The sequence below is a fragment of the Eubalaena glacialis genome, chromosome X (genome assembly GCF_028564815.1).
Source record: "Eubalaena glacialis isolate mEubGla1 chromosome X, mEubGla1.1.hap2.+ XY, whole genome shotgun sequence".
NCBI classification, from domain to species: Eukaryota; Metazoa; Chordata; class Mammalia; order Artiodactyla; family Balaenidae; genus Eubalaena; species Eubalaena glacialis.
This window is the reverse complement of record NC_083736.1, coordinates 18,563,572-18,590,217: the sequence shown is the minus strand read 5'-3', so window position 1 is coordinate 18,590,217 and position 26,646 is coordinate 18,563,572. Positions and strand designations below refer to the sequence as shown.

Below are 26,646 nucleotides of genomic sequence, written 5' to 3'. Positions count from 1 at the left end.
TCCTTGGTTTGGAAAAATCACGCCTATACTCTGAAGTGTCAAAGAACAAGATTATTTATAAAAGCATATTAAGTGTCCATTTAGCGAGTTCAAGCACATTTATGAAGCTGCAAAATTTTGTGCTTACAAATATCTGAACACTAACTCTTTAGAGATATACAAAGAAAGTTATATGGCCTGAGAACCCAAAGTATATAAAAGGAATATATATTGAAAGCAAACACTTCTATAGCACTTACAATTTAGCAGGTACTGTTCTAAGCCCTTTATGTGTTCTTATTTGCTCCTCATAAAAGTTCTATGGATGGAGATGGTTATTATCTCCATTTTTTAAAAAGAGTTAATACCTGACATAGAGCGGTTAAGTTCTATATCCACGGTCACACAGCTACTAAGTGGGACATCTGGAATTTGGACAGCCTGGTTCCAAAGTTCATACTCTTAACCACTATGCTATTCTGCGTCTTCCTAACTGTTGGCACATCATATATGTAACATGCACTGCCTACTAAAGACCTGTGAAGGGGAAAATTTTGAATCTTAAATCCAATTTCTACAAATCTAGAAAACGGAAAGGAGAAAGGAAAGAAAAAGGAAGAAAGGATCAAACTCATAAGAGCCAAAATGGAAACAAGAAGCAGTATGTTGGAGATAATGAAAAAATATATATCCAGATTTTCCCAGAGCCACCAAATAACCACGTGCCATCTAATCACTTGGCTGCACAATCCTGTCCAGTGATAGAAGAAAGGTGACAGAGAGATATACCAACTATGCCTATGCCTGAATTATTGAGATGGATATTCTGTCATAAATACTCAGCACTTGGAAAAGTTAGCTTTTTTTGTGGGTATCCTTTTTTCCTCACTTGGGAATAAATTTGAAGACCATTCCATTCTTGAAATGGACTTAAAAAATTTTTTTTTTCTACAGTGGATTTTTTTTTTTGGCCTATATATGGATTCTGGCACATTTTTGGTAAACTTGACGAAAAGTCAATGAGTTTATTTTGACTTTTTAAAATGCCATTCTTTAAAATTAGGTATGGCTACATGGAGCTATGGCTGGGTCCATTTTATTTTAAACTGATCTAGAAACTTCAGTGACATTATTCTCTAGGCATTGATGTGGAAAACAGAATTCTAAGCCTAACTGACTTTCTAAGTATTTTGAAATTTAAGTAACTTTACCTGTTCATATCATCAAGATGCTCAGCAGCAAAATAAAAGCTTTTGATTTTAGGATGACAGGCTTTGAATGCACTGCAAAAGGAAACAGAGTACATTTATTTATTTCAAATTGGGAAATAAGTTAGAACCAAACAATTTTTATGGATAAAAATTACCTCAGATCTAATCTGAGTTCACATATATAATGCTTCTGCCGTGATGACAGAAATGAGTGAAAAATTCAATTTTCTGCCCACAAAACTACTTTCTTATTACCTCAATTTGAAAGCATTAGACAAGCAACTTATAATTTAAAAGCTAGAAATTAAAAAAAAAAACCAAACTATCCTTCCTTTCTCTCCCTCGCCCCAAATAAAATCAACTTACTATTTCTTGCGGCACTCACTGGCTCTATCAATTTTAAATTCAGGCAGACTGATGAATCCTTCTGCTTTTTCATCCTAAAGAGGCAACACTCTTGTTTAGGGTATTATATACAAAGGTTTGAAGCTGGTGCTACTATATAACTATGCCTTAAATATCTATACTAATAAATCAGTTCATTTAATCCTTTAAATTAGACATTTTAGAGATCAGAATTTCAGTCTTACCTGCTATAGTCCATTAAATTGAAGGTATATTTTGAACATTTAGAATAGTACAAATTAAAATACATACAGAAATGTTTAAAAATCCTTTTTATATTAAAATAAAGATAGAAAAATTTTTAATTCTCAAAGTGAAACCTGTTTTATAAGTAATTTTTCCCTCAAAATGTATATACACATTTATAACATATAAAATAACTGTAGTCCACATTTACAATTCAATTTTCTACCATTTTAAATGTTCAGATATAAAATGTAGGGACATTTACTAATTCAATTCCTTTTCTGTCTCCAAAAAAAATCTCTTAAACCTGAATTAAATAATTATTTTGTGTACTCAAGATTTTACAAATGAAGAGATTAATTTGATTTTCAAATATCTGAATTGGTTTACATGCTATATATACATAAAAGTCATGTTTCACTTGGAAAACTGAATGAAATCCATAAAATGCCCCCCCCCAATGTGGGATGGGAATACAAGACAGGAGAATTATCTAAAATCTTACGTCAGATGCAAGTTATTACAACTAGGCTAAGATTATTTTTGGCTAAACCCTTTAAATGTTGTTGTCCCTTTCATGTTCATGAGCCAACTCCTCAGACTTTTACTCCCAAACTTTGATCTGTGCTGTACCAGTTCATGGCTCCTTATATATCAAGTTCAAGAGACATTATACTCCCATCTGCCATCTCAAAGAAAAAGAATAGGGGTTCTCAATTCTTTTAGTGTGTGTGTGTATGTTTATACGTAAAACTTAATAAAATTTGATGCTAATGATAGTGACTAAAATGTGTGTGCTATATGCAAGAGCAGTGTAACTTCCAATATTTTTCAATATTTGAGCATTTTTTTCTTCCAATCTTAGGGTAAATACAATAGTCTCAAATTTCTTAACTTTGATTTGTGTTATGTTACCCTTGATGTCTTTAATGTTAAAATTAAAAATTGTGAACAATTTAAAATACTTTTGGGGTAGTTATGATCTCTCCATTAAACTCTGAAAGACAGAATAGCATTCAGCAGACAATCTACAAGTGATCTAAAATAAAGAGAAACATAAAGACGTTATGTTTTTATATTATTTGATTGGCATACAAAAAGTTTTTAGCCGGCACACTACATTAAACCACATATATTTTTATGAAAAAACAAGCTAACAATAGAAATTTTTGTTTAAAAAACTTAAGGTGAACTGATAGATGGCTATGGCAAAGGAAGCAAATGTAGAGTTAAGGGAATATCAAAAAATAAGGTATACTGTATATCTGTTGTGATATGTGACAGGTTATATAATTACTCTGGATATAAATCTGTTTACTGGAAATGAAACAGGAAATCATAAGAACAATTTGCATGTATTATATACCCTCCCCCTGCTGTCCCTATTGGGCCAAATGAAATGAATACTTGAAGATTTTTGAAACTAGTCTACTAGTTCATTTATTCCTTAAGAAAAACTGAAACAAATGCAGGTGGTATTAATTTAATTTACTTAACTTACTAAAGGACTTCCTCCCAAAAAAGCAAACAGAAAAAAATTTAAAACCTTGAACAAAAGCAAGACATTTAAAAATCTTTATCAAATTTCCATGTATAATCCTTTTGAGTAAGCTATTGCTTGAATTAGTTTGGTATTTTTAATTAGATATACAGAATTTTACTGTACATTATCTATATTTCAGATATGTTGCTACATTAGAATAATTGAGACAACTGCCTTTCCAGATCCCCACAATGCAACCATTTTAAGAAGGCAGACTGAAAAATAACCAGCAGAAGTCTCCTGAATTAGCCTTAAGGTGATTATATGATTTTAAAATGTAAGTCTCAAAACGATGATTCTTTTGGTTAAAGATAAAATGAATGAGAAAACAAAATGTGCTTTGTCTTACCTCCTCATTAATATACCAATATAGGGATGCATCCTTTAGGACAAACCAGTATTTCTTCCATTTCTGTGAAAAATAACTCTTCGCATCTTTCTTTTTCCAAAGCCAGCCCTCACAGTCACCACGGCCAAGATCTTTGCAAGAAATCCGTCTTTTGCTCTTGCCGGCTATAGGACCTAAAGATAATAGTGGGTAAAAATGCTCTTTAAATTTTGTATAGGTGTGAAGGTAGAAGATTAATCTATAGATTATAAAAATAAGTCTGGATACTTAACAACCTTAAAAATTCTTATTTTCTCATTGCATCAGAATACAAAACTATGGAAAATTTTAATACCTTTTCACCCACATGAGTGACATACAATTTAATCCGAAGTGCGTGATCCCAGTCTGAAAACCTGTTGAGACCATGTGTTGCAAAAGGTACCTTGTATCATAATTGACCTGAAGGAGAAGCCGGTCTTGGTAGCTCTTGTGCTAGGGGGTTGTTCTCTTCCAAACCACACTGGGCTCAGGCAAGAGAGGATGGGTGAACTGTGCTGGTGATTATCCCAGTGCAAACTAAGCAGCTAAATGTTTCATTTCCTTTTCTTACCTTTGTTTTTCTTCTTTGATTTGTGCTGCAGAGAAGACTGCTGAAATGTCTGAAAACAAAGATAGGGAAGAATGTTATTTGATACGCAGGGTGCCATCGGAGTGCCAACAAGCTGCAGAAAACACTCAAAAGCTGAACGGTGACTCTGAACCCCGGTCAGCGAAAGTACCTTCTTTTTCCAAAGACTCAAAACAAATTCATATATATCATGCTGCTAAACTTTCTAATTTCTCATGAAGCAGGAGAGAATAATATTATCCTTGTCTTTATTTTGTAGGCAGAGAAATAGGGACACAAAGCAGGCCTGAAACTGAGGGCTCATATATGCAGAGCACTACCTTTCTTAGGGGTTTATAGTGCTTTCTCAGGCAATATCTCATTTGATTCCCACAAAATCTTATGAAGTTGTCAGGCAAGTATGACTATCACTTGTTCCTTTGAATTTCATTATATTCCATAAGCCACCATCAGCTACTGATCTCCTAGGCCATCCCCTTCAGTTGCTAAATATTTCAGCACTTGAATCAATATTTTCTTCTCACACCTACTTCTGTCTCTATCATGGGGAACTAATCTTCATGTAGGTGATGTCAGTATGTTGGTTCCTCAGTCCCTCATCTCCAATGTTCTTTACTTCTCCACTCTTCTCCACTCTTCCATGGGTCACCCCCATGACCCTATGTTTGTTACTCTTAAGCATACTCCAACAACTGCCTCCATTATCTCCGTTTTACATAGTACAATACCTCCAACCCAGCAATTTTTAGGAAATCTTCATTGAGGCATCCAATTTATTGACTTTACCACCTTTTGTGCCTTTATTTCTCTTCTTCCACTTGCTTTCCATGGGACATCGTTATAACCATTTCCTTGAGCTATATACTTCCTGCATCATACTTGCCTAGCTAACAACCATCCCAGTTAAACCCACATATCAGTCTATTCCACGCTAAGGACCAGAATAGCGTAATGTCTTAATAGAAAAACCCACAACTGTATGACTGGTCTAGCTTTCAATTAATGACTATAAATCACTGGTTCCAGTCAGACAGTCTACTAAACTAGATTGTTCACTGGTCTAAATAAGGTTAATTATGTTCATATGATTAGCTAGCTAACAGGGTAGAGAGATAGCATGTGTAATTTTAATTCACAGATAATCCTTCAAAACGAATTTTAGGTAACAGATTCTTCTTTATATCTGTAAGGGGCAATTGGATTTTGTCTACATAAAATTTGCTGGCCTTGGTTTTATAAAGTAAATTCGTATTCTGTGACATACTTCCTTATTTAGTATCTTTGCTTGTAAAATAACATTCTACTTACATAATAATTTTCATGATTTATATATGGTTTACATAATTCTTAGGAATATAATGTTATGGGTGGATATTAGTCCTAAAGATAAGGGTCAGATAATTTGCTGACATTCAGTGTAACGCAGAAATAATCACCCAATTGTCAAAGCAATATAAATACATATATATGCGGGGGGTGTGTGTATATAAAACTTTGCAGGATCCATGGCTACAGAAATTCACAATCAGTTTTGGAGACAGAGCATAAAAGATAAAACCCATCATGCTATGTTAATTTTCTTGAGTGCACTTTGCTTCAAAATAATAACTCAAATAATAACTCAGGCTAGTGTGCTTAAGTATAGTTAATTTACATATAGTTATTTTCCCTAAATTGTTTGGCTGTAAAATTACTGGTTGGGTTTTTTTCCCTTTGTGTTCCCACAAGTAATCATTATAATTTTACAGCTCATTATTTTTAAAAATGACAAAGATGGGGGTGGTTTGTTTTTAGGAAGCTACATGGATAACAGACAGCTCAAAAGAATTGAGTTATATAATGTACTTCCTATGCTTTTTGCACATTATTTCTTAGAACCTGAAGGTCTACTTTAAAATCTACACAAAAACATATTTTATGCTCTCCAGGTTTTCTTTTTTAACAAGATTATCTTTTCTTTCCCTATAAAAATATATTCTCATACTGATCATGATTGCAGAGCATAATCAGTATACATATTGTTGGAACCTAAGAACTCCTAGGCACACAATACAGATTTATCCATCATTCAAAGAAGCAAAGCTTTAGCTGTCTTTTTAAAATATTGTAAACATTACAATGAAATTCTCTTAAGAGAGACGTCATTATTTTTCCAAGTGATGTGACATTTTCTAAAATGAAAGAGTTAATTGAATTATATGCTTTTGAAAGTAATGGAAAAAACAATGAAAACTACCGTTAAGGAAATAGGTCTCTGTGTAGAAAAGAGTAATATAGCAGGCCTGAGGCTGCTATCTTAGAAAGGCCTGCTTGCAAGGTTGGCCCTCGGCTGACATTTGGGAACTTGGCTGGTAAACAGTTCCCTGTACTGACATGAAGCTTCCCTAAGCGATGAGATGATTTTGCCCACCTGGGGACTAAACACTTGCTTTCATTTCAGGAAAGGAAAAGTAGTTGCTAGGCAGAGGATGCCTATGTAACCAACCCATTAAAATCCTTGGGTACTGAGTCTTCAATGGGCTCCCCTGGGCAGAGACACTACACACATGTGACTGTATTTTTGCTGCTGGGGAAGTGTGCACTCTGCATGATCTGTCATGAGAAGGAGAGAGCACAGGAAACCTGCACATGGATTTCTCCAGATTTCATGGGTATCTTTTTTTCCTTACTGATCTGGCTGTATACCCTTGCCGCATCACTGTAATAAAATCTTAGCTGTGGGTACAACTATATGTTGAGGCTTCTGAGTCCTAGTGAATCACTGGACATGTGGGTGATTTGGGGACCCCTGAAACAGATTCATTTTCAAAGATTCCTTAAAAACTTGTATCAGAAATTGTTCATTATTCATACACATAAATAAATCCTGACAGTGAAGGTTTCCTCATGTTATCAGCAAGTATGATTAAATACCTTGAGGTGCAGATTTACAATCTTGTGTAGTCTTTTCTAGTAGAACTGATGGAATTATTCATTCTGAGTGACAGATATTTAATTGGTATCATTTTTCCCAGTTTCTAGTGATATCATGAAATATTTAATAAGAGCAAGACATTAAGAACAGACACATGACTATAATGGATAACATAGCAGATCATATAAGGTATTATGACCAACTTAAAAAAGAAAGAGGCCTGGAATCTTTGCTTTAATGATGATGAATGTTTTTCTCAAGAGACAGAAAATTTGTAATATATTTTATTTCTGTATTTTTCTTCTTAGTTTCAGATCACCCTTCTTCCAGGTTCATGCTCAAGTAAGTATGTCCTTTAGGAGTTCTTTCATAGCACTCTGTGAGTAGCAAACACTTCTACATTTTTATGTTTGAAAATATAAAAACCCTTTACTCTTAAATAAAATAATACCTTAGCTGGGTATAGAATTCTGAGTTGAAAATAATTTTCCCTCTGCATTCTGAATGTATCACTTTATTTTCTTTTAGCATCTATCATTGCCCTTAAAACATCTGTAGCTAGGGACTTCCCTGGTGGCACAGTGATTAAGAATCTGCCTGCCAATGCGGGGGACACGGGTTCACGCCCTGGTCTGGGAAGATCCCACATGCCGTGGAGCAACTAAGCCCGTGCGCCACAGCTACTGAGCCTGCACTCCAGAGCCCGCGAGCCACAGCTACTGAGCCTGCATGCCACAACTACTGAAGCCCGCACGCCTAGACCCGATGCTCTGCAACAAGAGAAGTCACTGCAATGAGAAGCCCATGCACCGCGACGAAGAGTAGCCCCCACTCGCCACAACTAGAGAAAGCCCACGCGCAGCAACAAAGACCTAACACAGCCAAAAAAAAAAAAAAGATAAATAAATAAATTAAAAAAAAATCTGTAGCTACTCTGTCATTAGTTATAATTTGTCTTTAGTCCCTCTGTAGCTTTTAAAATATTTTCCTCTTTATCCCTGATATTCTGCAGTTGCTCTATGATGTGTCTAGGTTATAACTGATTTTAATTAATCCCATTTCACATTCATTGTGTTGTACTTGAAGGTGTTATTTCTTCAATTCTGAAAATTCTCAGGCATTATCTCTTCAAAGGGCCTTCTTTACTAGTCTCTCTCTCTTTGTCTCTAGACCTATGTTGGTACCTCTCAATTTATCATCTATGTATCTTTCATATTTTTGCAATGCTTTTTAGGTGAATTCATTCTCTGTTTTCCAATTTCCTAATTCTCTCTCTGATTTTATACAGTCTGAAGTATATCTTACCTATAGAGTGTTTATTTCACTGACTATATTTTACACATCCAGGATGTCTAGTTGGTATTAGTGCTTCTGAATATTCAGTGTTCTTAATCATCTTGTTATTATTTCAAATTTTATTTTAAGGGGTTTTCTGGATTTCCCATAATTTCCATTTACTAAGGAAAGAATCACCTTTATATGAGTCAGCACTCTGGTCAATTGCTGTATCTTTATTCAACCTCCTTATACTCGTGGGTGAGGAAGCTCTGCTTGCCTTCCCAGTTGGTTTCACGCAGTGAGTCAATCTTCAGTTTCCTGACATAGCTGTGGTCCATTTGTTCTCTGATCCCCATTAGAGTAGACTCCCAGTCATTTCTAGCTCTTTCTGGACTCAGAGACTACCAGGTATATGGCTTTAGTTCCCATTTATTGTTGTGTGCAATTTTGTTCTTTCTTCTAGTTCTTCTAGTCCTTGGAGACTAGATCTTGTTTTTGACCATGACTGTATCTTTTTGTGTTTGGGGTAGGGTGTGTGTGTGTGTGTGTGTGTGTGTGTGTGTGTGTGTGTGATAGAGAGAGAGAGAGAGAGAGAGAGAGAGAGAGAGAGAGAATTCAAAGTATAAGCTCATAAGGCTTACTGACCACCAAAAATAGACTCCTTTTGTAAACATTTGTGAAGGTCCATTCTCTTAAAAAACATATTTTTATCTTTTTTCCTGAATCATCATTCAATAAAATCTTTCTAACACCATCACTAGCACTTTCTGTTTATTGTAGTGAGCATCTGGGTGAAAGTTCTTTGAACTTTCTCCCTAAGAATGTTTACAAACTCTGAGCTTTAGCTACTTATGAATTTATATAGTCAATTGGGATTTCTTGACTGAGCTGCAGGCTGCCTAACTCAACAGATTTAATATGTACAAAACTGAGCTCATGATATCCACCACCATCAACCGAATCTGCTCCTCTCCTAGTCTTCTATACCTTAGTAAATGGCAATTCCATTTCTCCCCACAGTGGCTCACACCCAGAATACTAGAGTCAATCTTGACTCTTTCCTTTCTCTTATAGCCCATAGTCAATCCAGCAGCAAGCTGTATCAGCTCTGTATTCACAATATGTTTACAATATGACTTTTTCTTACCATCTCTACTACTACTATCACCTTGGTCTAAGCCACCATCATCCCTCACCTGCATCACTAAAATATCTCCTCACTGTTCTCCCTTCCTCTGCTCTCACATCTTCTATTTTTAACATAAGAGCCAGAGTGATCCTGTTAAAATATGATTTGATCATGAAAACTCTCCAATGGCTTCTCATCTCACTCTGAATAAATGCCCAAATCCTTCCACTGACCCTGAAGGCCCTGTATGACCTGGCCCCTGTTACCTTTGCTTCCTGCGCCTACCCTTACTAACTTTGCTCCAGCCACACTTGCTGTTCCTAGATTCTGCTGAGTGGAGTCCCATCTTGGGGCCTATACCTTTGCTGTTCCCTCTGTCTGAAATGTTTGCTCAGATACTGAAAGCAGCTCTTTTGCCCCTTTCCTGTTGGCCCATTTCTGTTCCCCTCTAACCTTAAAATAACCTAATTATAAGAATGAGATGACTAAGCAATTGAAACTAACTCCTGACCTATGTTCTCCTGAATGCACACCATGCCTTGTCTAACTTGTTGATTCTTTTCCTAGATAAAAAGAAGAAAGAATGAAGAATTAAGCAGTTAAAAAATGACTAGCTCTCTACCCCCAAAAGCTCCCTTAGCAATCCTGCAGGCAGATCATGCAGGCAAGATAACATGTGAAGAAAGAGTCAGCCAGTCTGCACCCAATGGAGAATGATGCAGAACCCAACCTCCTGCCTTGATGATTCACTGAGATTCTTCAGCCCCATTTTTCCCTTTAAAAACTGTCATGGCTGACCAGAATCTTCAGAGTCGGTTTCTGGACACGTGTCCACCTTCTCCCCAGACTGCCAGCTTTTCTGATTAAAGCACCTTTCCTTTCTACTGACACTTGCCTCTCGAATTATTGGCTTATGAGCAGCAAGCAGCCGAACCTGGGTTTGGTAGCAATACTCTTGTGGCTTACTCCCTTACCTCCTTCAGATCATTAGTCAAATGCTTCCTTTTTAGTAAATTCTTCCCAGGCTTCCCTATCTAAAATTGTTATCCTTATCATCCTCAACACTTCCTGTTTTCCTTCCCTGCTTTATTTCTTTCCTTAGAACTTAACATTACCAAAAGTACGTATATTTCTTGTTTATTACTCAGCCTTCACTCCAAATATAAACTATATGAAAGAAGAGGAATTCTGACTGTTTTATGCACTGTTTTATCCTTTGACTAGAACAGGGATTTTAGTACTTCCTCTGTGTAAGACAGAGGAAGTACTAAATAAATACTGGTTGAGTGCATAAAAGTTGAACAAACCACCCTCAAAGAACACAGGATGTAGTCTTTTTTTTTTTTTTTTAAGAAATTCACGTTCTTATTTATTGATTGATTTATTGATTGATTGATTGCTGTGTTGGGTCTTCGTTTCTGTGCGAGGGCTTTCTCCAGTTGTGGCAAGCGGGGACCACTCCTCATCGTGCTGCGCGGGCCTCTCACTATCGCGGCCCAGCGGAGCACAGGCTCCAGACGCGCAGGCTCAGTAATTGTGGCTCACGGGCCCAGCTGCTCCGTGGCATGTGGGATCTTCCCAGACCAGGGCTCGAACCCGTGTCCCCTGCATTGGCAGGCAGATTCTCAACCACTGCGCCACCAGGGAAGCCCAGGATGTAGTCTTAATTAACTGATTGTTTTAACCTGAAGTCCTTCAGTGGGCAATAAACAAGCCAGGTGTCTTTTCTCCAGTAATCCACGTACAGCATATTACTGATGTTCTGTTCTTTAGTAGACTGTTCCTTTTGGTAGATAAGAAAAAATTCCTTTTTATCCAATCTCCTTTAACATTACTTGTAATGAGATTGTCTTAGTGCACTTAACAGTTTAAATTTGAATTCAAGATGTGGCGGGCAAAGCGCATTAAATGTGTCAAAAGATATTTATGCATATAATTATATGATGAATTATGAATGGATGTGTTGAAATCACAATTCAATCCATAAAAATAGAATGTGCTAAAATAAAAGGCCATTATGAAAGCATTGTTGATCCTCTTCTTAACCATGGCGATGCATGCAACAGTATTCTGTTTGGCTATAAAAGATTCCTTTTTCAGACAGTTGCCTGAAAAGAGCATTTGTCTTTCATTTTGTCCACAGATGTTCTGTTCAAACTCTATTCCCCCCTCTTCTGGATGAGGAAGTGAGGGGGAGGGTAATTTGGGTCATTCTTATCCTGAAACTTTCAGAAGCACTTATTTTAATTGTGGAAGAAAATGACAGTTTCTGTGTTACATTTTGAAAGCTCAGCTACTATTAAATTCTTCTCAAGTTGCAAATTGCCACACTTACAGAAAAATTTGCAATCAAAATACTCTCTTGTTGCAATATAGCAACTTCCTCTTACTGTAATTTTCTGCAAAGTTCCAAGATTTCTTCAGTGACTAGTCAAACCAATAGCTTATTTCTTATACATAAGAAAAGGTGCTTAGCAATTTGAAACTCTTGGGACAAATGACAACTATTTCCACATATTTAATCTTTTTAATAAACAAATAAACAAGAGCCTTTGAGACTTAAATATTTCACAAAGAAACGTATTTTCCCTTACTTTCTCATTATTGTGTGTCAGCAGAAAAAGTCTCAATATGAGCAAGCAGGGTAAGATGGTAATGGGAGTAAACAGTATATCAAGAAATCTTCCATTTACATGAAATAACAGCATAGAACTGAACAAGTTTACTGTTGATGGTGGTCTTGCCATTCTAGTGCATGAGAGAGAAACTCTGCGCTGAACGGGGTGGGGATGAGGCACTGCATGCATGCTGGGTCTTTGAGGACAGTGGGTGAGCTTGCTCTGGATTCTGTCAATAAAGTTAACCTGACTTTATATTGACTGAAAATGGCTCTACACACACTCAAAAATAAGCATGCTTTTAAAAATAACAAGCATTCTAATAAATTATGAGTCAAACAAGAACAAAAAGGCAGTAATTGGGGGGAATTTAGAGAAGGTCAAACTCAGGTTGGGCAGGGTCAATGTTTCATCAAAAGAATATCATGCATATCAGATTCTGAAGGAGGGAGGTAAGTGAATCTTATACAAGATTCCATAAGGCGATTCTCCTTTCCTATTGGACAGTAAGTGGTAAGGTGGGAAGAAGAGCGATTATAGTATAAGTGGTGGTCAGCAGTTTTATGACAATCAAAATTACTGGAAAATTTTCTGGCTACTGACTTTACGGCTTCATTTTAAAGAATCTGAAACTACAGAGTTTTGAGTCACCTTCATTTCTAGGTTTGTTGCTCTGATAGATTGTACATATTTTCTCATCATGGAATTCTTGCCATGTCATTGTAATTGTAATTAACAGTGTTAATTGAACTCAGCACAACCATAAAACCCTATGTCAATACTGATAAGGAAATCAGTGATCCAAATAAGGCAAACCTGCCTCTCCACTAATTCTTTACACAGGAGAAATCTCTTGGAGCTGATTCATTGTGTTATGCAATTTTTCACTTGATACACTGCTGATTATTATGCAATGCCTTAAAATTACTTGGTTCACTTTCTCAACACGTGGTTTTTAACTACTGCATTAGTTTCTACAAAGGCAGAAACCATCTGCTTAGCTCACCACTCTCTGCTCAACTCCTAACACTGGACCTGACATATAATTTTCTATTGAAAGCATGAATCAAACAGTTAACTGACCACCTATGTGTGCGGAGAGTGAGGCTATGAGTTATGGCATCTCATATGCAATCTGTCAGCACATCCTGTCCACTCTCCCTTCAAAACATATCCAGAGTCCATGCCCTTCTCACCTCTTCCACTTTAGCACCCAGGGCTAAGCCCCTATCATTTCTCACCTGAATTGGCCAGATCCTATCTTGTCTTCCTGCTTCCACACTACCCCCAGCCACCTCCAGCCTATTCTCAACACACCAGCTGGAGTGATACACTTTGAATGTTTATGTTTCAGCAAGAATGGAATCCACAGTACCAGGAGAACAATACTGTGGTAGTGATCTGGAGACCTGACTTCTAGTTCTCCATATTCCAGCGATATGACTATGGACAAGTCACTGAAACTAATCTTGACCTCAGTTTCCTCATCTGCAAGACCAGAGACTTGGACCAGATGCTCTTAGAATATCTCACAGAGCACTAACTGTACATGATCCTGACTTAAAGGGAAAAATGGCTAGTTACCAATGCACACCCAATTACTGATGTTTTAGGAATTATGTACACCTGCAATCAGTGTTAATCTTAACACAATGCTAGATTATTCACTGAAAGGCACTTAGTTTATGCTTAAGCTCCACCATGTATGGAAAGTACTTATCACCAGCCATATTAGATACAGCTATTTTGGGGTGCTTGATTAATGTGTACAACATGAGACAGAGGCAGAAAGTTCAAATAGGTGAAAAGCAGAACTAGGACAGTGCCTCCTCCTGACACTTCTGTTTGACAAAATGTCGACATCTAGGTGTCAGAGAAATAGGGGTAGGCTTGCCCATCTTTTATGACAAAGAAACGTTTATGACCAGAAAAAATTGAGAGAACCAGATTTGCCTCCTGAAGGCTACTAAATGACAAGGAAATAAATTATATGTAAAAGAAAACAGAGAAAAAATAATACAAAAGAATCACCTCTAATGAAGAATGTACAAAACCTAAGAATCTCAAATAAAGTCAATGTATATGGCATGATAATTTTGTCAGCAGTTTTATGACAATCAAAATTACTGGAAAATTTTCTGGCTACTGACTTTATGGCTTCATTTTAAAGAATCTGAAACTAAAGAGTTTTGGGTCACCTTCATTTCTAGGTTTGTTGCTCTGATAGATTGTACATATTTTCTCATCATGGAATTCTTGCCATGTCATTGTAATTCGTTCCAAGAATGCCAGTTTTTCTCTAAATACCTTTATGGCTAAGAGTATGTTTATCAGGCTCTTATTCTGAGATTTTTGCTCTTATAGAATAGATAAGCTCTCCCAGAGCTTATCAACCACTTCAAATGTTTCTACATCTGCTAGTTTTAGCTGCAGTTTTCTTGATCCAGAGATTGTTTTTCCGTAACAGAAAATCTCTCAAAGATAATATTGGATAAAAATCAAAGTTAAGTTTAGAAAGTTTCAAAAGTCACTATATGCAATTCATTTTATAGTAAAATAATGGAGAGATAAATCATACTCTTCCTTCTCTTCCATACTGAACCATCCAGTATGACATGATTTTAAGACTAAAAAAGCAAAATTGGTTTTATCTAACAGAAGGGAAAAAAGAACTTGATGGGGAGATTTTTAAAAAAAATTTGTGTTTGCAACAGGAATCAAATCATCATGATGCTGTCAATTTAGATGGCATTTTCCATAGTCCTCTTTGCAGTGCCATGCTCATTTTGTAAATGAGAAAACTGAGTAAGAGAAAGCAAGCAATTTATGCAAGCTCAGATATGAAAAATTAGATTTCTGCAGGGCCTGATGTTTGCTGCCACTTCTCCAGAACTCGTTGCCTCAAATGCACCTAGATTAGGGTTTGGCTTGTTCTCAGCCCACTGGCGAGGACATTTTGGTAGTATGGTTGGAGGAAGGATGCTAAGAATATTTGTGCACTACCATAGTGCCAGACACTGTATCAGATACTTTATATACATCATAATCACAGGGAGCCAAAGCTCTTACCCAATTATAAAAATATATATGGGGGGCACAAGGGAAACATACAACCTCCTCAAAAATATTTTACTAGCAAACAAAGAAGTGAATTTCATATGGCTGTTTCTTGTACCAGCCATCTGATAAAAATTGAGGACATGATGCTAAAACGCAACTAAGTGAAGGAGATTCAACAACTGGCTAAGATAAGATGGTGTAGGTACATAGCTTTCTGGTACTCTTCCTTAAACAGAGTATGCAAAGAAATTCTTTAAAGAATTGCCTTACGTGTTTCAGCAAGTAGAAACCTCTTTAGGTAAATTAGACATTTTATCCTAATTATTACTTATACTAGTCAATCTTTTGATTTAAGATAGATAAAAGACAATTTGAAGTTATATTTTCCTATATGCTCTGGGGAATTAAGTAAGTAGGCTGTGGGGATGATACCTCCATAGAGGTAGGCTGCACCTTGAGTCCACTCCAAATTTATGATCATTTAGAATTTTTCACTTTACAACTGATCCTCATACAGTCACCAGAATTTTCAAAGCAGGTTTCACCTGGCAGGTACCTGTGGTGCCAACAGAAAAGGAAAACTCAGTGTGGTGGTTATCTACTATGTCAACTTAGCAAAGCTGTAACTATTTATTTCAGAATTCCTCTCCCTGTCTGGTGCTAGTTAGGGCTGGCCAATGTAAATTTGTGTGAATTTTGGAGAATACAAGCGAAGCAGCAGCCTCTCTGCCCTGAAGGTCAGCGTAGGGTGCCAGTCACTGCAGCAGCGCACACATACTGCCACTTTTCTGCTGGCTCACCTTGCTGGGATGGGTCAGTAGCCAGGTGTGCAACTCCTTCAGCTCCTCTAAGTCCTGGACCAGGAGCCTGTAAATCTCCAAGGCAAAGGGCACCAGCTTCGTCTTGAAGTTGGAGGCAGGCTTCCAGTCTGTGCTCATGGATTCCAGTTTGTCTTGCTCTCCCTGGCTTCACATCTAGATTTTCTTCATGACCACTGGCTCTGCTGAGGTTCTTCACCAGCTCCTCAACGGAGTAAGATCTAGTCCTTTATTCCATGCCACTTAGTGCTTCTGCTTCCCTGACTGAACCCTAGCCGATACATTCATTAACGCCCAAAGAGGACAGATGTTCTAGTCCTAGAAGCCTTTCTGATTTGCTCAACAGGAAGTAAACCCCCATTCATGTAAATGAATCCGTTTCCTTTCTGTATGGCGTTAAGAATAGTTACTATGTGCCCAGCACAGTGGAACAAACTTTATATACAGTGTATGATTTACTTCTGAAATAGCTGAGTGAATTAAGTATTATTATCCTCTTTATACTGATGAGAAAATGAGGTTCAGAAATACGTCTAAGTTCAAACAGCTCATGTTCTATTAACTACAGCATTATTCTTGGCCATCTGAATCTTAGAAAAGACAATTCTTTTCTTTAATGTTGGGCCCTTCTACCTGGAGGTGGTTAGATACAACAGTCATTGTCTCTTGAGGCCACTGTGAATTTATGATAATAAAAGAAAACACAAGAAGGTAAATTATTCTATTTTGAGTTTCAGGAAAGTTTGCATCTAGTTAATCTAAAATTATTTGCATATAAAGAACAGGGATTGAAACACATCTATTTCTCAACATTGCAGATTGTTTTGGGTTCAAGTCTATTAGGATACTGTTTTGGCTTAACCTGATACTTGTAGAGATGCTAAGAAACAGATTTAGCAGTATTATTTAGAACTGAGACTCTAGGTTGAGCTCATGCACTTGGCCTGCTGCCAGTTGCTGTCTGAGCCAAAAGCCAAAGAAGAATCCCTGAAGGCTGCAAACAATTTAACATTGTTCTTGGAAGTTATCTTCAAGAAACCAGAATGTAACAGTAGTCAATAATTGTGCCTTAAACTTCATTCTCACATGAGATCTGGGCCAAGAGTCTCAGACATGTAGTGTATTAAGAGGAATCTTCGGATGAGATTTGGGTATATACAGCAAATCATTAGGCCTATAGTTTTGTAGAATTGGATGGTGCTGAAACCATCTAGGAAGTAATGTATTTTAGGAGCTGAGTGAAGAAGATAATTTGATATCGGTTATGGCCCTTCAATCAGAAGAGGTTTTAAACAGTTCTAGGGGTAAAATAATTTTACCCGGAGTTTCATTAAACCTGAGACGCTTGATGAAATGAGTTATGGTGGTGAGGTAATATGGGTAGAAGTGATTATGGGAGCAAAAAAGGTCTACTCCCAACAAAACTTGAGGAAATTTTCTGAGGTTATAAAACTGGGAGAGACAGGTCTACAACATGAAAGAGAATGGGGTTTCTTTAACCTCTCTGATCAAGGGCCTCTCATCAGAATTTAGGTTTTATTTTATTTTTTAGAAGGCAACAAGGAATTTGTAATAAGATTTGAATTTAATAAATTTCAACTTAATAAATTCCAAATTCAATTCTTCTGTGTCCTGTTTTGCATGATGCCTCACTAATTAAGCCAGATTTTGTGTTTTCCTTCCTGGCAGCTATTATCTAACCAGGAACTAGAAGAATGAGGCCCCCATTGGTTCAAGCATAAAACTGAAAAGGACTGGCTTTAAATAATCTGTTTTATACAGTGTAAGCAGAAACCTCTCTCAAGAGTGAGGGCGTATCAGTGAATCTTTTTGTTTGTTTGTATAATGCTTAATTCATTAAACTTAAAAAAATTTATGAAACAAATTTTTCAAACATTTAAACAATATTTTCACAATTAATAAAAGTTATGAATTTTAATCAGTCTCCTAGGAATTCCATTAAGTCACAAGCCCTATACATCAAATATTTTACATGCTGCCAACACTTTAAAGGCACCACAGAACATAATAATAAAAGTCAAATGGATTACTCTTGCACTTAAGCAATATAAAAGTGCAATATGTTTGGTCCTTTTTTCAGTATTTCTGTACTTATTTTTTGGAAGTCTTTTAATGATTAATTAATTTCCTTTAATAGTTATAGGACTATTCAGATCATCTACTTCATCTTGGGAGAGTTATGTAGCTAGTGGGTTTTGAGGAATTGGTCCATTTCATCTAAACTGTTAAAGTTAAGTGCAGAGAGTTGTTCATAGTACTTCCTTATTATTCTTTAAATGTCTATGAGGTTTGTAGTGATAACCCCTCTATCATTCCTTATACTGGTAACTTTAGTCTTCTCTCCTTTTTCCCTTTGTCAGTCTTGCTAGACACTGATCAATTTCTCTTTTGATTTTTCAAAAAAATTTACAGCTTTTGAATTTCTCTACTATGTTTTCTGTTTTCAAATTTCATTTCTTCTCTCTATTGTCTTCCTTATGCTTGCTTATTTCTTGTTGTTCTTTTTCTAATTTCTTGAGGTGACAACTTTCTCATTTTCTTTTATTTATTTTTTTGGCCATGCCACATAGCTTGCGGGATCTTAGTTCCCTGAGCACGGGTTGAACCCGGGCCCTGGCAGTGAAAGCGCCGAGTCCTAACCATTGGACCAACAGGGAAGTCACTCTCCTTTCCTGAGATAAGTATTTAGTGCTATAAATTTTCCCCTAAGCATATGTTGTGTTTTCACCTTCATTCAGGTCAATTTTCCTTGAGATTTCCTCTTTTATCTATGGATTATTTTAAAATGCGTTCTTTAATTTTCAAGAGGTTGGAGACTTACTTGTTAATTGTTATTCATCTCCAGTTTGATTCCATTATGGTTAGATAACATACTTTGTATGATTTCAGTTCTTTTAAAATTAAGGTTTATCTTATGACCCAAGATATGGTCTATCCTGATGACTGTCCCATGCACACTTGAAAAGAATGTGTATTCTGATGTTTTGGGGAGTCAGATACCGTTGGTGGGTAGTCGTTCAGCACTCTACACCCTTGCTGAGTTTTTGTTCAGTGGCTCTATGAATTACTTAGAGGGGTGTTCAAGACTTCAACTATAATTATAGATTTGTCAATTTCTCTTTTCAGTTCTGTTGGACTTTGCTTCTAGTATTTTGAATCTCTTAATGCATATACATTTAAGATGCATATAAGATTTAAGATGCATAAAAAATTTAACATTTTTATGCCTCCTTAGTGAATAGATGCTTTTTACACCTGTTGTGGTGGAGGAGGAGCATGATTTTTTTTAATGGTTTTCACTAAAGTAACTATTAGTATAAATGGGTCAGGAAACACAAGTGAATTTTCCTCCTAGACTTCTTCATGGACTCGCATTCTACAAAACTGTTTCATATTTATAGACAAGAAAAGCCAAGATTTCATTCCTTCTACTTTTTAAAACCACATTTAAAGTATTTAAGGCAGTGGGTCTCAACAATTTTTGATTGTGACCCTCTTAGGCCAGTAGGCCCTGTGGTCCATTTGTCCCTACTTTCCAATGGAAAATTAACTAGGTGATACCAAAAGAATATGACTGTAAGTACTGTAGGGTATGGATAATTCATAGTATCATTTTTTAGAAAATCTGGGTAATGTGAATTACAACATGCTAGAAGGTAAAGCAAGCAACCTAAAGCAAACTAAAGTCAATAGTCTAATGATAATTTATAATAAAAAAAGCAACTGAAAACTATAGGTAACTTAAAAAAATCCCGATGATGTACCAATATAGCATTCCTCCCGAAAACTGTGGGAACCAGAACCATCTACACTTGGGCTTGTGCAATAAGAGCACAACTGTACTGTACTAGGCATCTTGGAAAAATAGTGAATTAGAATATTCAGTAAACTCTACTAATGCATTATTTTATGATTATTCAATTTATAACCTTTTAAAATCATTTAGTAGGTTACTAATAAGCAATATCTAGTCACAAGTGAAAATTAAAGTCTGTGAAATGATGTGTTATTTGCCCATAAGAATCAAAGGAAGGACTGCCATTTCCGCATAAAGCCTCAGTCACCAGGAGCCGTTTGCTAAGGACAGCCCAATAGTTTGAGAATCACTACTCTAGTGAAGTGCTCCAATGGGAAACACTTGTCACAGTCCCGGCTGTTCCCACGTAGGCTTTGCCAGTGCTACTACGAAGTTGGCATTAACACTCTAGAAATTGTGAAGTCATCCACAGGAACCAGAGAATACATATGATATGAATACAATAATATTTAGAATGGATATCTGCATGCACCCCGGTGAGGAGAAACATCATGTCACACTGTACCATGGCTGCCATCTAGGTGAGTAAAGTCAAAGCGTGGAGAAAGTGGTTATTATAAACAATTGTTAGCTCAGAGATGGTTATCTAGCCACTGAAACTAACTGCCCTCTTATTTCAGCTACATTGATCCTGAAACAATGCAGCTAAGACAGGCCTATATTAGACAAACCAGTCTTTATAACTGTAGATAAATTTAATTATAAATGTTTATAGGCTGACAATATAGCATATTTTTCATCTTTGTGATAATAATAGCTCTGGCTTCTCTAATAGATGGTAAAATCCTTATGAGTAGACATGGCTTTATTCATCTAAAAATGTGAGTTTTGGAGTCAGACTGCTTGTACTCATATTTCAAGTCTGCTACTTTCTGGCTGTGTGACCATGAGCAAGGTAAACTCTGTGTTTCAGTTCTTCAAAATAGATATAATAATAGTAGCAACCTCAGAAGGTCAATTTGAAGATTCAATGAGATAACGTATGTAAGTTCTTAGCATAGGAACTTAGTAAGCAATAGGTAAATGTTAGCTATTATTAGTAGTAGCAGTGGCAATATTATTATCATTTATATATATTCTACAGCACTTATTGGGCCTTAAAGATAGTTGGCACTACTCGAATTGCTGTTGAGTTTCTGCTAAATTATGTTATTTTTTGAGGGGCAATTTGAAACACTTGGGATAAATGATAAATACTTCTATATATTTAATTTTTTAAATAAACAAACAAAAGACTTTGAGATTTAAATATTTCACAAAGAAAAGTATTTTCCCTTACTTTCTCATTATTGTGTGTAGGCAGAGAAAATATCTAAACATGAGTAAGTGGGGTAAGATGGTAATGGGAGTAAATATTAAATCAAGAAATCTTCCATTTACATGAAATAACAGCATAGAATTGAACAAGTTTACTGTTGATGGTAGTCTTGCCCATCTGGTGTATGAGAGAGAAACTCTGCCAATGTTCAAATCCCAGCTCCACCACTTAACTACTTATTGTTAGTGCCTCAGCTTCCTAATCTGTAAAATGGGGATAATACCAGCACCTTTCCTCATAGGTTTTTTACGAGGATTAAGTGAGTTAAAATGTGCAAATTACTTAGAATAGTGTCTGTTTCATAATGTTTATTTACTTGTTAAATTTTTAAAAATAAGATGTCTTTTAACAGCTCTCCACCTCCTTCCTCTAGAAGCTCCACCAAAAATCCTTTCACAATTTGATGGAAATGGCTAAAAGTACTTATCAGAAGTGAAATAGTAACTGAGTGTTTGCAGTTATATCCTAAATAACTAAGACAAGCCACGCAAATGCTGGAATGTTATGAAACAAATCATCCAGATCTTTTAACACCTACTCAAAATCTGTTTTAAATAAGCCACCTAAAATCACATTATTCAGTTTATGAAAGTGTACCTGCATGTTGCCTAGATCCATTATCAAATTTTACTTTTCTGGCTTCTCAGCATGTAGATTTAAAATAAATCATTATTTTGTTTTTGGATTTAGTTCAGCAGCTTTAATGTGAGAGCAAGGTGTCATATGTATATCATATTAAGCAAAAAAAAAGTCCTGAATCTAATCATCCCTTATCTAAAGGCTTTCCTCACTACATTTGGATTTCACACACACACACACACACACACACCCCCCCCAGACACTGCTGTCTGCCTTTGCTTCATGTGCTCTCAGGTCAGACGAGGGTTTTGGCAGCTAACAACTCCCACATTTTCAGACAGAGAACCAGTGAGTAGGTAAAATAAAGTTATACTCTTTTGAAAAATACCATCACATGCTTGGCTGACAGGCATGTTGTGACCTCCATAATGAGAGGGCAGTGATAGGAAAAGGGCAAGAACTAGCTGGAGTGGAGGAGATGAGGCCAGGCTGAGGGGGAGCTAATCCTGTTGCCCTGGTGGCACCTGTGGAGCAGAGAAGTCTTGTAAATCACCCTGATTAAAGGTACAAACTGGGACCTGCTTTGATAGGGAGCCCAACATGGTGAGTGTAAATTACTAGGTGCTTCCAATACTCTTTTAAATGGGTGGGTGGTCAGAGTTAGGCTCCACATGGTCTGTCGTCTGTATCAGTAAAGCAGCCAAACCCTCATTGGAGGAGGCGCCAATAAGGGCAGAGTTCCCATCTTTGGAGTGAAATGGAAACCTAATCGATAAAACAAAGTAGAATTTAGTCATGTGGACTAGACAAACATGATAGAAGACATTCAGAGCCCTATGCCTCTCCCCAGGCACATGGGACACTGGGCCTATGGTAATAGGTTCCTGGTGGTTCCCACTATGAACACACTCCAACTGAAGGTCAGCTTGTGCTGGGCAGGGCTGGTCATGGAGGTGGCTCTTGTTTTTGCAGGCTGAGGATATCAACTGAGAGATACTGAGAAAGGCATTGAAGTTCCTGTCACATTCTCTCACTCATTCATTCATTTATTCATCACATTTTTATTGAGCACTTATAAGGTACTAGACCTAGACTAGGTACTAAAATATAGTGCTGAACAAAATGGAGAAACTATCCTTTCCTGTCATGGACACGGACATGCCCTCCCTACCATGTATAGTGAAGAAAGATACTAAGCAGATAATCACACAAATAAATACGTAATTATGAATCATAAGAAAGTTTTCGAAGTAAATATACAGGGTGCTAAGAGACTATAATAGGAGAAACTGATTTAGTTTAGGGTGTAGTGGTCAGGGAAAGTCTCTCTGCAAATTCAGGTTTAGATAGGAGTCAGCCGGGGGAACGATGGGGTAGAAGCATTCTCAGTAGAGGGAGGGGCATGTCAAAAAGGAAAGAGGTGGCAAAGACTGGTGATAATTAGGGTAGTTAGAGCATAGTGAATGATTTCTTTTCAAATAAGTTTAAGAAAAATACATAAATTGGAATAACAAATATATGGAATTAATAAAAAAATTATGTATTTTACAATACCATAAACTTCTAAATCTTCTTTATTATTATATAAACATTTCTGCTATAATTGCTAAGAGGAATGAGTCATGCTGAAGTCAAACTGTATTTGCCTGGCTTTGTGTATTTTTATTAGGCTGCTTTCCAGAATAGACGAATGGGGATTATAATCTAGGAGCTTAAAAAGGAACACCCTGCACACACACACACACACACACACCTTTAGTAAATTGTTTAGGGTATTTAATGCTGATATGATCCTGCTATTAAATTCAACTAAATTTTCTCTAAATTTCAACCCAGACCACATGGAGCTAGTATTATAGCAGAGATAGCAGCCTTACGAAACTCAGTATTCCATCTTTATAATCCTCTTCCACTTAAGTCCTATTTCATTAAAAATAGTTGTGCTATCCAAAGGAATAATTGGTAAGAATGAAGATTAATGGTTCATCATGAAGGTGATTGGAGTACATATTGATACTGATCTTGTGTTTTTAAAAAAATTAACATAAGTAAACATCCTTTTATTTTAAATAAGTACATATATACAGATTAAAAAATAAAACAAAAATTCCTGTGAAATATAAAAAGCAATCATTTAAATATATTTTATTTTGCCTCCCAGGTCCAGGCAATTTTAACTATAGTACCCTGTAGTCTCAGTAATATATCATGCTGAATAACTACTTGTGTTTTATAACAGCAGTAGCTCTGTATGTTTTTCTGAACTTAATAAAAAATAGTAATATAGAGCAAAAGAGAAACCTGGGTAGAAATCAATCCAGCTACCAGAAATGTTATTAAAATCAACATATGAGTGCACACATTTCTTCAGGTGAAACTTTTTCAAAATTCACTCATTTAGTTATTAAAGCACAAATTCATTTGTGTGTGCAATGCCTACCATGCATGGAGGACCAGGGCAGAGTGTGGAAAGATCCCTGCAGTAGGTGGTTTGGGTTCTAGTCCTTACTCTTACACTTTTTTGCAACACAGCTTTGGGTAAATCACTTAACTTTTTTGAGTTTGAGTTTTGTCATTTGCAAACACGGCTGTTGTGAGGTTTAAAAGACATAACAAAAGTGGAAACTCCCTTGATAACTGTAAAAGTACTAAATAAATGCAAGTAAAGTCCTCTAAGGAACTTAAGAGTCTAATAAAAAACTCACCAATGAATGTTCTTTCTTTTTGAACACTGGTTATAGACATTGAACATACACTTTGGGGCTAACAATTATTTAGCTTCTTTTAAACCAGAGAATAGTTAGAAAATGTCCAGCTTTTCACTCTGAAATTAGTGGGTTAGTGCTACATGGGAGGACCTCCTCCATGATTAACAATATTCCTTACCCTGTGCTGTCTCTCTGTTAAAAATTAGTTGGGATAAATATCATCTATCTGGGAAATACCCTGTTTCAGACTCAGGATATAGAATAAAAATAGGAGGCAAAGGTAGGCTCTGCTTTCTTTCTTGGAATAAACTTCTAGAAGTGAAGTTACTAGACCAGGTTCTTTGCACACTTAACTAAATAATGCCTTTCAGAAAGTTGGTAACAATTTATAGACAATACTAGGCAATACTCACAATATTCCTGACTAGCAGTTTTACCTTTTACTATCTTCCATAATTTAATTACTCAAAATCCACAAGACTCAGCTATTTTCCTTCCTCACACAGTATATTCCTGTCTGGACGTGCATGACAGGATGGCACAGGCTGAGTGTTTAAATGAGCCTTCAATGGCTTACCGCTCCTCTTAACGACAAATCCAAACACTTTAATAGTTTACACGCTCTGGGTGAAGTGGCCTCTTCTTCCCTCTCTAGCTTCATCTCTCACTACCAACTTCCCTCTCGAATAGGCCAGCTGTCTCTTATGTTTAGATCTTTGTTCAGGCTATTACTTCTGACTAGAACACCAGCTTCTCAGTGTGAAGATAGCATTTCTGATTAGTGATAGCAAAAGTGGCCCCCGTCATACAGCTATGAGTATTGATTTCAGAATGACTGCAAATGTCTATGGAAAAAATAATAACCTGATTTGCCACTTATTCAAAGTAGCAGGTTTTGATATGGGCATTATTCTCTTGGAGAGGAAGAGGCTGGTGGTATGTAACTGGGGACAGGAGAGGATAGAGAACGAGCACCCAAGAGTGCTAACTGCACTCCTATGTCAACCCAAATATGAAAACATTTTTCTTCATTTTCGTTTTATGAGAGACCTAGCGAATAAGTAATTAGATGATTTAAAAGATATACTCAGGAAAGCAACTCAACTATGAGTTGTTAAATCTTTCACATCTTGTATATCTAGATGGTCTGTCTTCCACAGCAGTGACAGATTAAATTTTTTTGATGCTGTGTACACTAAGCACAGTTGTTCAACTCACTTAAAAACCTGTAGTCCATGTTTTTCAAGGGCTTCTAATAAGAAGCACAACAAACTCCCTTTTAACCAAAATGTCATAAAATGGGTTGATTTTGTGATTTGAATGTTTTGGCTAACAAGATTCTCAGCCTCCACACTGCCATTGTCCTAGTTTCTCATCATCCACCTGGCCTTAATGGCCCTGCCTTTGGCCTCACATCTCTTGATTGATGCTCTGCACCAGAGAGATCCTATAGGCCAATCTCATCATGCAAGTCTCCAGGTCAAAATTCTTCAGTAGCTCTTTATTACTACAGGAAAGAGCCTAAGTACTTTATCATAAAATTCCTGATCTAAGCCCCACCTACCTCTCCAGGGGCCCATCTACTGCCCCTTCTCACATGCTTTCCTTCAACTTTTAATGAACCAGTAATTTTGAGCCACATGAAGTCCCTGGAACATGCCATATTCGCACACATTTGTGGCACACCTTCATACGTCTTCCCACAAAAACACTGCTTTTCACTCTTCACCCAAATGCTCCCCATTCTGAAGCCTCTTCTCACTTCCCAAGAAGGCAAAGGCCGTTCTTCTCCTACACTTCTTGCACCCACCCATTACAAACTGTATTGGGACTCTCGGTGTGTCTTTCTTTCCATATTACGGTGTGCTATGTCTTCTCATTTTTACCTCGAGAACCATGCTCCAAGTCTAGTGCATAGTAGATGTTCATTTTTAAATGAAATCATAAATATATTAAAAATCTTATCTTTACTGTTGAACTTTACAGCTATTCATTTACTGTGTATTATCACACTAATGATTAATCAGCTAATGAATTATTAGTCTCCATAAATTCTGTGCATATTAAGTTATTTCATTAAAAATATAACCTGCCACAACACAT

At 36.6% G+C, this 26,646-nt stretch overlaps 1 protein-coding gene across 4 annotated transcripts in view; it reads right to left on the bottom strand.

Moving 5' to 3' along the window:
* CNKSR2 (connector enhancer of kinase suppressor of Ras 2) overlaps nt 1-26,646 on the bottom strand; it is a 258,137-nt gene that overhangs the window by 54,698 nt on the left and 176,793 nt on the right. For all 4 annotated transcript variants that reach the window (XM_061177887.1, XM_061177888.1, XM_061177889.1 and 1 more), the window contains 4 exons: nt 4,266-4,314; nt 3,674-3,846; nt 1,557-1,630; nt 1,191-1,262 (listed from right to left, as the gene is read on the bottom strand). In XM_061177887.1, coding sequence (XP_061033870.1) covers nt 1,191-1,262; nt 1,557-1,630; nt 3,674-3,846; nt 4,266-4,314 — 368 coding nt within the window. The remainder of the gene's footprint in view (nt 1-1,190; nt 1,263-1,556; nt 1,631-3,673; nt 3,847-4,265; nt 4,315-26,646) is intronic.